Source organism: Lagenorhynchus albirostris, chromosome 11 (assembly GCF_949774975.1).
Source record: "Lagenorhynchus albirostris chromosome 11, mLagAlb1.1, whole genome shotgun sequence".
NCBI lineage: Eukaryota > Metazoa > Chordata > Mammalia > Artiodactyla > Delphinidae > Lagenorhynchus > Lagenorhynchus albirostris.
In genome coordinates, this window is record NC_083105.1 from 61,644,787 (window position 1) to 61,658,909 (window position 14,123).

General features: G+C 42.9%; 1 protein-coding gene across 5 annotated transcripts in view; it reads right to left on the reverse strand.

Moving 5' to 3' along the window:
• The window catches only part of SCN8A (sodium voltage-gated channel alpha subunit 8), a 112,824-nt gene that overhangs the window by 30,124 nt on the left and 68,577 nt on the right, over nucleotides 1–14,123 (reverse strand). For all 5 annotated transcript variants that reach the window (XM_060166190.1, XM_060166188.1, XM_060166187.1 and 2 more), the window contains exons 13-15: nucleotides 9,519–9,757; nucleotides 3,204–3,377; nucleotides 757–1,113 (exon numbers count right to left, since the gene is read on the reverse strand). In XM_060166190.1, coding sequence (XP_060022173.1) covers nucleotides 757–1,113; nucleotides 3,204–3,377; nucleotides 9,519–9,757 — 770 coding nt within the window. The remainder of the gene's footprint in view (nucleotides 1–756; nucleotides 1,114–3,203; nucleotides 3,378–9,518; nucleotides 9,758–14,123) is intronic.

The following is a 14,123-nucleotide window of genomic DNA, read 5'->3' on the forward strand; positions in this document are numbered from 1 at the left end:
GAGGGGTCTGAGATTCTGCGTCTCTAGGACACTCTCAAACGATCTCATTGTTGCTGGTCCTCAGATGACACTTTGAGAAACAAGGTGTGAAGTCTCTGTTGGGGAATGTTCTATATACAGAGGCAGAAGACAGCAGGCGGACAGATCAGAGTGAAGCGAGAAATTGATCTGCAACTTATACAAATTAGATAAAATCCTGGGAAGGTTTAGATCCACGGTTCTCAATGGAGGGCAATTTTGACCCCTGAGGACAGCTGGCAACGTCTGAAGACATGTTTGGTTTTCACAACTTGGGACGGGAGTCACTACTGGACAGTAAAGAGTAGAGGCCGGGATACTGTAAACACCCTACAACATGCAGGAAAGTTCCACAACAAGTAATGATCTAGCCCAAAAGATCAATATTGTCAAGGTCGGGAAATTCTTTTTTTTGTGTAGCAGAAAGAGCATAGACTTTGAAGTCAAGGATCTAATATAAGCCCTGACTCTTTATCAGCTGTGTGACTTTGGAAAAATGTCTTAACTTCGCTGAGTTTTGTTTCCACAACTATGAAAGAGGGTTGACAGATTGTGGGGCTCATGACCTAAAACAGCAGTCTCCTTTCCTTCACTTGTACCTTAGGGTTCTTCAGCCAAGAAAGAATAAAGACCAACCCAGACGTGGAAGGTAGTAGAAGCACTAAGCAGACTGGGCTTCTGGGTCAAGGGTAAGACGTTCAGAGCGAAGAACAAAGAGATCTACACGTTAGTACTAACCACCAAGTTGCCGATAACCATGACCATCATGAAGACGATGAGGCACATGGCCTGGCCGGCCACCTCCATGCAGTCCCACATGGTCTCGATCCACTCCCCGCACAACACTCGGAAGACGATGAGGAAAGAATGAAAAAAGTCATGCATGTGCCAGCGAGGGAGTTCACAGTCCTGGTTGATCTTGCAGACGCACTCTTTGTAGCTCTTTCCAAAGAGTTGCATTCCCACCACGGCAAAGATGAAGACGATAATGGCCAGCACCAGCGTCAGGTTGCCCAGGGCACCCACTGAATTTCCAATAATCTTGATCAGCATGTTCAGGGTGGGCCAGGATTTGGCCAGTTTGAAGACTCGGAGCTATGGGGGAAAAAAAACCCAAACAAAACCCAAGTGAAACTCAATTCATTTATTCTTACCACATGGCTACAATAAAAACATATGAAATTACTAAGATCATCTTAACATTTATCGAGCACCCTTGGGAAATCCCCAGGACTTTCTAACAGTATCTTAGAGGAAAATGAGAGAAACTGAGGCAAAGATGAAGGAAAACAGATTAACTGCACAGGAAGTGAAAGGTTTAGAACTAAGAACCAAGAATACTGCCTCTAGTCCCCTGAATTAGTCTCTGGGTCAATCTACCTTTTAAAAATCCATATACCTGAAATAATCCTTTTCCCACTGATTTTCCTCTGACTTCTCAAGGGTCATATCAAGGAAAATGTGATTTGTAGTGAACCAAAAGGTCAGTGGGGTAAGGACGGTGAAAATAAATCATCTGTCTCTTCAAAAAAGCAAGCATTTAAAAATTCTACATACCTCTCTTTTTGCTTGCCAATAAATAATCAATCGCTGATACGAAACTTCGTGACATGCTTGGAATAACTCGGAGGAAAACCACAACCTCCAAGTAGGGGAAGTTCCAATATGTCAAATATCTTATGAAAAGGGACTATACTAATATTAATTCAGAGGACAGAACTTTTGGTATCTTTCAATCACGAGATTTCTGTATTCTGTAATGAATGATTACAAGGTCTTGGCTAATAGCCTGAGAATTATAATGCATGAAGCCCATGAACAGAGATCGTCATCGTAGGTCTTAAGTTAATAACTAACACATGATGTAATAAGAATTCTGGTAGAAGGCAACAGCACTGATTAGGACTTTTTTCTTCCTATTTAAAACTTGAGTCTTCATACATTGTTAGTGGGACTGTAATTTGATGTAACCCTTGAGGAGGGAAATCTGGCATTACGTGGCAAAACTATCTGCAGATCTATCTCTGAGCAAGCAATTGCACTTTTAGAAGGTTAAACTTATTGTATTTAGGTTAATGGTGTGTGGTAAATATTTGTACTATCCTTTGATATAAAAATAAACCTCAATAAATCTAAAAAAAAAAGAAAACTTGAATCGTATCTGAGAGTTCCAAGATTTACCAGATGTGGCTCTGTGCACACTCTGGGTCTCTCATATTTTTTCCCTATTCTGACTGGCTTTTAATTTATCAAGAGTATTAGTGGCAGGGCTTCTATCTCTTAATTCTTCATCTTATCTTCTAGAAAATAAGAAGTATTCTCAAAAAGTCTACTGTGGGCTGGATCCTAACCAAAGACCAGTAAGCAGAGGTTCCAGAAACTTGACAAATATTTGTGACGTGGATTCAATGAGATTTCTGTTTTATAAACAGTTTCACTCTAATCAATTCTATTTCTTAGATATGCTGAATATCCTGAAATCTTTTCAGTTGCAAGTGCTTAGGTATCTTCCCAATAAGGAGCTGCTTTGTCTGATGCTTTGTCTGAGTGGGATATCCCCATGATAACTCAGCTGCTCAAGCGACTTCATCAGGACATCACTTATGCCTGTGCATATGGGAAGCTACTTCGAGGATATCATTAACTATTCTTTCAGAGGCATTTTAGTCATTTGAACACTAACTTCTTCAGATACATTTGAAAAATCTTTCTTAGCTAATGATGGATGTTCAACTACTAATTTCAATATAACTTTAAAAAACATTACTTTATTCTCATATTTTGGAAGGGGTCACCATGACAGAAGAAGAGTGGAGCCACCTTTGAAAAAGAAGAAATTCTTGCCACTTCAGGGAGATGTTCAGATAAAGAAAGGGGCTCACTAGCAAATCCAAATTGGACCTCAGAATAGCCCTTGGGAATCCTTCTTCTTCGTCTTTTAGATTAACCATTATTTTCTGAGGAACTTCATAAAGTTGATTTCTGTTTGTTGACTGATTTTAACAACTACTTTCTATGTTAGGTAGTTAGCAGAAAAGTTTTCAATATTTTAGTTGCTAAGCCAATAAACAGCCAATGAAATAAAGCTAAAGATTTTAAAAAATCATCAGATTATCTTATGCAAAACTCTTTCTAGTAGCTGCAAGATAGGAAATATAAAAAGAAATTGGAGAAATATGGAATACCAATCGGAAAGATCGCAGCACCGAAAGCCCCTCCACGTCTGCTAGACTCAGTTCCATTAAACTGAGGGAGACAATAAATCCATCAAAAATGTTCCAACCTTCTTGGAAATAATAGTAGGGATCCATGGCTATGAGCTTCAGGAACATTTCCGCTGTGAAAATTCCAGTGAAAACCTAAAGAGGGGAAGGCAGGGGGTAAGAAAAAAGAAATAATAAAAAGAAAACGCCTTTATCATTATCTTTGAATATGGCACGTCCAAGAAGCCACAAGCACCAGCCTTGGCTAAATTCTGCATCTGAGGCCGACAATACCTGGATGTCCCCTGACCATGCCACATGATGCAGGAAAGTCTTCTTATTTTCCTTTTTTTTTTTTTTTTTTTGCGGTACACGGGCCTCTCACTGTTGTGGCCTCTCCCGTTGCGGAGCACAGGCTCCGGACGCGCAGGCTCAGCGGCCATGGCTCACGGGCCCAGCCGCTCCGCGGCATGTGGGATCCTCCCGGACCGGGGCACGAACCCGCGTCCCCTGCATCGGCAGGCGGACTCTCAACCACTGCGCCACCAGGGAAGCCCTTATTTTCCTCTTGAATGAAGAGGAAATGTTCACATCTTTGTTGCCAGAACTACCCAATTCATATTGTTCAAACGTGCAGTTAAAAAATTATTCTAAGCAATTGAAAATATCACACAGTTGACTCCTAAAGGGTCAGCAGTCGTTTGAATGCGTATGCCACATTTGGGATGTTGGCCAAAAAAAAATCACTCGTGTTATAATTATATTTAAAAAATACAGTATTATTCCTGATTTGACATTATGTGCCTTCTCAAACGTAGACATATACTGCAAGCCTTCTTATTTTAAATGGTAAAAGCAACAGAACATTGCTAAAAGTGTGAAAAATACAGGAGAAACGTTCAGTCTCACCACCTTGCGTACAACTATTATTTTAATGTACTCCTTTTCTTTTTTTTTTCTTCAAATGCATATATATTTTGTCAGAGTTGTAAACCACAGACTACATAATATTTTAGCTTTACACTTATCTTGACTTATCACGACTCATTTCACTTATCACGTATTTTTCATTTAATCATGACCCCATTCATGTTGCAACACGGTCTTCCTAATTCTCACTTTTATTGCTTGTATAATATTCTATTGGGTAAATATATCCTCAAAGAATTTTCTTATTGTTGGAGACTCTGGTCCTTCCTTTTGATTTTTTCAATACGATAGTCAATAATGTGGTAATTATTTTAGATTTGGAGCTTACTGGGCACGAGAATGACGCCTTCCCTGTGTTACCTGGCTCCCACTTTTCTGCCTCTCAGAGCACCCTGCATTTCCCAATGCTTTCTGTATCCTTCCCAAGGCCTTAGTGACATAACAGGCAGGGAGAGAGTAAAATCCCATGAACCCCAGTTTTGACAAGACCAATACCCTCATTCTAGCCTAAGCATGTAACATACGACTATGACTGAATATTCTATTTTTAGAGGCGAGGACTTTACACGCAGCAGATTTAAAATTCATAGTAAGTTAATACTTGTAACCACTCCGTTACCAACTTTACATATGAAGGAGTTTGAGGAAAACTTTGGAGATATGGTCTGAGGACAGAATTAAAAATAGTGAAAAAGACTTAGATTACAGACACTGTTTTGAAACACACTGAGTTAATGCATAGCAATAAACAGAATGACTTGATGAAAACACAACAAAATGGATAAACGGGCTGGAAATTTTTGGGGTCCATATACGTTTCTATGGTTCCCCCACTTTGCTAAATTGAAGATGCAGTATTCTAAAACTGAAAGAAAATATTCCCTGAAGAGATCTGGTTAAGTTAAATCAAAGTTCATAGTGCAAGCTAAGCGTCTACAAATAGAATACCACTCTGCGTGAGGTCAGGAAGGTAGGGGCAGTGAATCAACTCCTGACACACGCTTTACCCTTAGCATCAGCCCATCAAATGTTTCTCTACATAGAAACATTAACCCACTTAACGCACACTAAGTAGAGACTGACTTTGCTGTCCCATTAGTTCTTGGTGAGCATACAGTAAGTGCTCAGTAACAAGCACGGGCTGACTGACCTCGGAATATCTATACTGTGGGAACTCTGGTTCCTGACAGAAGATCAATGACACAGTTATGTGGTGCTGCCTTTCAATGGGATGAAAGGCCTCCAGGTGCCTGGTAGAAATGCCTGTGACAGAGGTCGGCACCCATGTTGTTTCAGCACATAGTGTGCTGCCCTTGTTTGGGGTTTGGGTGAAAATAAATTTGTAACTATTGGAAGGAATTAAATGGAGAAGAGTAGATTTAAGGTTATCCATTTGATGCCATTCTTCTTGGCACTGTGATATGCTTCTTGAGGAGAAAAAGGAACTACAAGGACTTCCTTGGTGGTGCAGTGGTTAAGAATCCGCCTGCTAATGCAGGGGACACGGGTTCGAGCCCTGGTCCAGGAAGATCCCACATGCCGCGGAGCAACTAAGCCCGTGTGTCACAACTACTGAGCCTGAGCTCTAGAGCCCGGGAGCCACAACTACTGAGCCCACATGCCGCAACTACTGAAGCCTGCACGCCTAGAGCCCGTGCTCTGCAACAAAAGAAGTCACCACAATGAGAAGCCCGTGCACTGCAACGAAGGGTAGCCCCTGCTCTCCGCCAACTAGAGAAAGCCCACGTGCAGCAACAAAGACCTAACACAGCCAAACATAAATAAATAAATTAATTTTTTAAAAAAGGGAACTACAAGCAGCACATCAACTGTATATAAATGTCCCTCTTGTGAATGTCATCAAATATTCACCTAAGAATTTATGTTCTAGTGCAGCAGATCTCAAAGTGTAGTCGGGGATCCCTGAGGTCCCTAAGACCTCAATGGTCTTAGGAAGGAAGCAATGAGGATGTGTTGAAAGGATACAGAAGCCACCTTGAAGGGACTCCTACTGGCCAAATCAGGAATGGTTTAAACATCTAAGTACATGATAGTAATGGATTAAAATAAAACCCACTGAATAAGACTGAAAACTTTGAGTCCATACAGATATAAGTAAGTAAAGGAATAAATCAAAAGTTTAATGAAAAACAGGAAATTTAGATAGCTTCAAAGTGTCTTCCTCACAAACACTTATTAATTATAAATGGAAAAAGAGTAACTGTACAGGGGAGAGGCCTGGCAGAACCTCCTTAATCAAGTGACCACAGGCAGAAATGGGACAAACGCAAATCACGTGCCACCCGGTAGATGTAATGAGAAGATGACAGTCCTGCTTGTGCGACAGTCCTGCAAAAGCCCAGGAGAATGTACTTGTTTGTAAAAGTACACTACAGTACTTGCGGGTGACAGGCTGTGTCAGCAATGTACTCTCAAAAAATAGTTTTTTACGCTGTACCTGATACTTTTCTGTAAGATTTAAGATTGTTTAAAAAACCACGTTATAAACTCACTGTTGTGTTCAAATGGTTACCAAAAAAAGGCAAGAAAAGAATCATTACGTTTATCTACTAAACAATACAAAAGTCAAGTAGCTTCCCTGGGTTCACTTTCCTCTATAAAACATGGGGGTTGGATCGAATTATCCTTACTCTTCCTATTATGAACATTTTTTTCTTATGGGGAGGATGGAAGAGGCAGGGATTGCCAATTTACAGAATGCTGTTCTCATCTTCCCTCAAAAACATCTATCTGCACGTTTGTGGACGAACACAACTCAATTCACTGTCCCAGCTGTGGGAAAAGCCTCACCGTCCAACCACAAGAGAAGGTCCTAGGGCTTCCCTGGTGGCGCGGTGGTTGGGAGTCCGCCTGCCGATGCAGGGGACACGGGTTCGTGCCCCGGTCCGGGAAGATCCCACCTGCCGCGGAGCAGCTGGGCCCGTGAGCCATGGCCGCTGAGCCTGCGCGTCCGGAGCCTGTGCTCCGCGGCGGGAGGGGCCACGGCGGTGACAGGCCCGCGTACCGCAAAAAAAAAAAAAAAAGAGAGAGAAGGTCCTAGTCTATTTCACAAGCTAGTCCGCCCATTTTTTGTTGTTGTTGTTCTCTTATTCTCAGGTTCAGTCAAAGGCTGTATCCAAATCTCCAAGCCTTTGAAAATTCTCCTACTGAACTACACTTACACAGTTTCTAGTACGGAGAGGACTTTTCACTAGTCCAAGTACTTCTGTATAGGTTCTCATTTGTTCCTCCCAACTACTGATTGACATGGTGTCATCCTCATTTTACAGATGTAAAACATTTCCGGACAGAAATCAATGGCTTATTTAAGGTTAATATATCCAAAACAGAACTGATTTTAAACTCCACCCCTGTTCCTTGCTCAGTCATCCCCATTTCCCCCTCGGTTACCAAACTTCCCCAATCTAGGCACCATTCCTGATTTCTTTCCCTCAACCCTCATGTCCAATTCACTGGCCAGTCCAAAGTATCCTGAATCATTCACTGTTCTCCATCCCCACTGCTAATCAGACATTACTTTTCCCTTGAAAACTCTACCCCCGGAGTGCTTTCTCTTTGCAGAACTTGGTTCTGGTTGGCTTAGCTCAGAAAGTCCCTAAATATTAGCTGCTGACCTTCTCCTCTCTCCCTCTTCTTCAGTGATGATTCTGAGCAAAGTCTTCTGAATGCTCACGACTCTAATTTAGGTTTTCTTTTTTTTTTGGGGGGGGGCGCTGTGCTGTGCAGCATGCGGGATCTTAGTTCCCCAACCAGGGATGGAACCCGTGCCCCCTGCAGCGGAAGCAGTGGAAGGGTGGAGTCTTAACCACCTGACTGCCAGGGAAGTCCCCTCTAGATTTTCAAGAAGCGAAAAATAACGTTATTTGCTGGCCTGGTCTGAGGGCAATTCTGCTGGTAGTATGTGAAAAGGCCTCTCAAAATCCCTTGGAAATCAAGGACTGATTCTGTGAAAAGCAAGTAAAGACTTTGAGAAAAACAAAACACTGCAGGAAACACATCACTGCCACTACCATCAACAACAAAGTTGATCAAGTCGTCTCTCTCGTTACATAACTATTGGCTAATAAAATAAAGCTTATATCGATATGATATTGTTGATTGGCTCAAAATGTTGCCTGATGGCCAAGCCCCAGGGTCGGCCAATCACACAGCAAGCTACCTTCAGAGGCCTTTCAGAGACAGTTAACAGGTTTCCTGGATAGTCTATGAGGGTATCCTGTTTCAAGACTCTGGGTATTTCATTGAGCTGCACATTGCAGTAGTGAGTCGGAAGTGTGTCACTAACTCAGACATAAAGATTGGAAAGATTAGAGTATCACCTTGGATGTGTACTAGAGCACATCAGCTGTAAGGACTAACCAGTGTGTGTTTTCCGAATCAGCAGTCAAAATGATATTATAACACTTTGATAGTGTATTAGGACTTAAGGTAGAAACTCTGTGTGTGTGTGTGTGTGTGTGTGTGTGTGTGTGTGTGAAAGAGAGAGAGAGAGAGAAATACCAGGCAGAGATCATGCACAAATTAAATGGTAACAACTAGATTTGACATGCCTATAGTGCAACTCCTAAGGAATAATGCAGCCAGATGACCTAGAGGATTCTTTCCAACTAACTCTTTACAGTCGATCAAAATTCAATCAACTCCTGATTTTTGTACTAAAGAAGTAAAACAGGAAATCCCCAAATTACAACTACTTGACTTCACAATACACGACATAATCTATTTTTTAAAAACTGCATACTTATCTTCTAAATAATATAAATTAATCACTTAAACCAACGTTAAAATAAATTGGGCACAGATCAACTAATGGTAGAAACTGGATGACACTCAGAAGTTGGACAGGAGGGGAAACCAGCCTAGAATTTAAAATTTCCCGTGGACAGTCCCCATATGGATAATTAAGATATGACGGTGTGGGCAAGTTTATCATTAGATTTAACGCCCTGAAAGAGCTCCCCTATTTTGTGGTGGTTGTTGCTGAAGGTGAAAAAGGGGAAGCGGTTTGCTGGAGTAACGCAGGAATTAATGTGAGAAACAGAGTGAGAAAGAAATCCACAAGTCCTTGGCTAAGGTTGCGGAAACCAACCCACTGTACCATGCCTCCCATTCTGCAACCAACAGCTCCTAAATGACGTCTTCAAAGTTCTGCAGCAAGAGGAAACAGCCAAGGGATCACAACAGTGAGCGGAAGCGGCGGGGCTGCGGCATATGTGGAAGCATTTGTCTTCCAATTAACTATTACTTTCTTTTCAACTAAACTCCAGCTTTCAGTCTCAGAAAAAAAAATTCCTACAGGCAAAACCCGTTCAGATGGTCAAATCAGGAGGCCGTGCTCCATCTTACCAGATTTCCTACAGTCAAGACATGTTCGAACTGTGGCGTCATAGGGTGGTGCTCCATTGCCATAAACAGTGTGTTCAGGACGATGCAGATGGTGATGGCCAAGTCCACAAAAGGGTCCATGACGATCAAGTTTACAATCTCCTTCAGCTTTATCCAGTAGGGGTGACACTCCCAGATGAGGAAAGTGTTGGCAAATTTATACCAGCACGGTGGGCACTTTCTCTGAGACTCTTCCAGCTCTGTAGTGAGTAGAGAACAAAGGTAGCCCCTCAGTCTTGGGAAGAAGACAAAAGGGTTGGACTTGGTGGGTATCACTGCTATTAACACAAGAAGGAAGGTGGCCAGGGAGTGCTGACTTTCCTGAGGGCTTCCCTCAGTTTTCCTTCTCTTGAAGGCAGAGAGGAGGAGGCATGACCAGTGCCAGGTCACATCCCAGTTAACAAGGATCTAGTTAGAAACAACTCAATCCGCCCGTTTGGGAAGCATAGCAACCCTGGTTCAACTGGCTTCCACACTCACGAGTGTATGATCTCAGGCAAGCTACTGCGTCCTCTACGCTTCCGTTGCCTCATCTAAAAGGGCACTGACTTGCAGGCTATAGGACTAAATGAATCCTATAACCCTCCTCCATTGCTTACAGATAGCACACAGCACAGGGCCTGGCACGAGGTAAGTCCTCAATAAACGGTAGATATTTTATTACACATGGTATGATTAAACTATTTATTATCAGAGAAGCAGTCAAAAGCACACACACTGAAGCCAGACATACACGGGCGTAACCAGCTCAGGCAGTTGCTAACTGTGGGCCCTTGAGTAAATTACTTCAGTTTGCTGCGACGATTAAATGAGCTAAAACATATATAAAGTGCCTCAGAACACCCCAGCATACAGCAAGTGCTATGAAAGCATTTGCTATTGTTGTTTATTTTCTTTACAGCAGAACCAGCATTGTCAACCAAGCCACCACGTGGACCGTCTGTCTTAGGTTCTCAAAGATGTATGAGTTCACAATGTGAGTTTGCAGTGCAGTCAGGAACAGAGGTTGCATTCCTTCCCCTTTGCTCCTTCCTTCCTCTTTCTCATCTCTGCTCTTCTCTCTTTCTCCTTCTCTTGCCCTTTCACCCTTTCCCACTCTCATCCTTTCTTTCTCTATCTTCTTCGTCTCCCCGTCCCTCAGTCTCTTTCTTCTTTCCTTTTTGTTTCTCGCTTCTTTTGTCTTCGTCTCTTTAGTCTATCCCTCTTTTAAAAGCAGGACCCATTTTTTCAAACAAGATCTTATGTGACCCGCAATATGTAAAATAGACAAACCAGGAGCTGCTCTAGTTTAGGCAGGAAGAGGAGCTTGGAGTCCAGGGCAATCCAAGTCTTCCTTCCCTGAGGTACTACGCCAGGGTCCTAGGACTCTGATAAACCCAGACTGACAATCACTGGACTCGATGAGCTCTGAGGTCGTTTACAAAGCAAAGACTAGAAAGGACAATTAGACACTAAAGGCGGAGAGCCATTCAGCTCCAACAATCTAGGCGTGAGGCCCTCGGTAACAAAGCCCTCCTCAAAATTCAGTATGAAATGTAATAGCCAGCATCACAGAAGTCCAAGGACCTTGATCTGGAAGGATGTTCTTGAAGAGGGGTAACTTTGAAAACCCATCAGCATGATAACCCTTAGAGGCCAGGTGTTGGCTCTGTGGGGTTGGATATAACTGCATCCGCTACTACCCTGACCCCACTCAAATCCACTAACAAAATCAAGTCATTCAGGGAATAGAAAAAAAGTTTCCCGACATTTCACGAAGAGCAAGATGGCTGCTTTAAATCAGTCTACTCTCCCTTTTTCCAACCAGCCGGTTGGTGCCCATGGTGATGGCTTTATTTTAGATGGGGTGCTTTGGTTGGGCTTTTAATTGGCTCCCTGGTTGCTAAGAAAATGGTTGCCTTGGTTTTTCAGACTTAAGGGCCACAGTAAGCGACACGTGGGAGTCTGCGTGGGAAAGGAAGTCTGTGAAGAAAATTTGCTTTGGTTTCTTCCTCATAGAACTCCCTCCCTTCCCAAGGTAAATTTAGTCTTCTTCCCAAAAAAGAAAATTGAAAAGGTTCTCTTATTTCCATGAATTCTTATAGTACATATTTGGAAATCTGGTTCCGTTCCTTTTTTTATCTCCTCCTCTCTCCAAATGTCCGCTGTTCACCTGCACGTGGAGGTTGAAGCAGCGGACTGTTCACGTTTCTAACAGTTGACAACTGTAATGTTTTACAAGGAACTAGGTTCCGAGTCCTTGCCAGACAGACAAGGGTAGGGTTTCCCTACCCTGTGGGGCACCAAAAAGGGATACTAGGTATCTAGTATCCCTGCCATTTACTGAGAGGGGCAGATCCTCAGGATACTCGTTTCCGTTCCACAAAAACTAAGACGATGCGGAGCCTTAGGAGCGAGAAGAGATCAGTTAGGTGAATAAGGAGGTTTATAAAGGGACGCACAGCTCTGCACACCGTTACTGGCCCTACACACCCACAAGAGCAAAGTCTGGGCAAATGTGTTAACATATGGGGGTGAGATGTCCAAAAGTTTGTGAGGCTCCCTTAGTTTGCTCCTGGACATTTTCAGAGAGAACCTTGGGGGCACTGGGAATTGTAGTCTCAACCTTGGGGGCACTGGGAATTGTAGTCTCAACCTTGGGGGCACTGGGAATTGTTTTCAGAGAGGGCCTCATGATTCCTCCAAGATGGTGGCCTTTGTAGACCAGGAGGTTTCTGAAGGCCAGGGCTTCTCCCAGGTCAATTCAACAACGTGCTAGGCACTGGGACTGCGTTGATGAACAAGAATCGCCACCCTCACAGAGCTTATAGCCGCACCTGGAAAGGCAGACACCAGGTAAGTAATTGCACTGACACTTTTGAAACTGTTTCACCTGAGAATCAATAATGCTAAATACCATCACTGCTTCCTCATTCTTACTTCAACTCTCTCCCCTTCTCCCATAGCTTTACTGCTTTGAGGAGAAGTAAGACCACATTACTCTCTGCCGACACCCCATGCCCCGTCCTCTGAAATATCCCCAAAGCTTACGGCTCTGCTGATTGTGAATTCCGCTGAGTTTATTGGATCCTGGTGAGCATGCTTGCGATAGGATAGGGGTGAGGCAGAGCAGGCAGGATTATCTCATTATTTGTAGGATTATCTCATTATTTACAGGATTCTGGAATTCTCCACTGTGGTTTCTAAACCATTAGATAAGAAGCCCGCTTCTTTGGATTAAAATAATGTCAGAGTTTCCTAACTGAAGGCTGAAAAGCAGAAACAAGTATTCATTCAGTGTTGGCTTTCCATGTTGTAGCAATTGTTAAATACAGAGGGAACAGTGGTTACATAGGAATGGATCTTCCTTAACGTCCTTTAATTCTCTCACATCATTCAGCTCCAGCCATTCACTGTCCTTGATTACAGCAGTTCTGTCTCGTCAGCTTCAGCAAAGGGAGTCAAATCCTACTAAGCCCTCCGAAAGGAGTCCTGGAGCCCCAGTACTCCTCCCCAGTCCCAAGCACAACAAGATTCAGTTCCGTACACATTTTTTGAGCATCTACTTTTGCCAGACCCTGCACTAGGCCACCGGGGTAACCAGTAAATCACTGTTGCATTGAATGGATAGCTCTGCTCTGATGTTATTACCAGGAATAAAATAGGCCTGTTGGAGGTTGTTCGTCTTTCTTTCTCAACTGCTACAGATACTCAGAGAAATCTTGTCTTGGTCTCCAAGTGAAGAATAAAATTTGCTAAGGTTCTTAAGCTAATATTGATGTATCTTATCTTGGAATTCTTATGATCTGCAGTTACTTACCTGTTATCTCAAAGTATAAACTATAAAGCTTAAAGATGTTCTATCAGACAATGACCTCAATGGGAATTAAAGAAAACAGGACAAATGAAGCTGTTCAGGAGCTGAAAAGTAGTTAGTTCAGTATTCTTTTTACGTGATACACCTCAAGATTAGCCTAGGTTTAGTCTAACTCCTTGCCCATATGTGCAGATGTGAGTATTCCAGAGGAGTTTCGGGTTCCCTTCTAGGGATTCTCCTTTCACCACAGATGCCCCTGCCCATCTCTCTCTCTCTCTCTCTCTCACACACACACACACACACACACACACAGAGAGAGAGACTAGAAGTGGTATGTGGCTTAAATGAAAAAAAAAAAACTTGTTCCAAGGACACCAGAGTAATTTGAGTCTCCTTATCTCAGGGACTCTGATTATTACTGGGTTAGCCTGGGTGTGTGGATTCTGCAGAACGGCAATCAGGAACAGTACGGATGTAAAATGGGACAACTCAGCTAAATCAGCATGAATCAGATGAAGAAGAAGCATGCAGAATCAATCAGAATCTTGTGAGAGAAAACCTGGTCACTGAATCTACTGCCAAAGAAATCAAGAGGAGCCTGGAATACAGACCACAGTCGGACAGAAAGCTGACAGTTGCGAGGGAACTGCAGTGTAATGGGAAATCCTCAGCAAGCCAGGCTGTGTCACGGAGGAGCCACCGGCTACGGAGCTCAGGCTCTGACGGCTACGCTGCTGCAGGCACGCTATGATTCAACAGTGGCTGCCCTT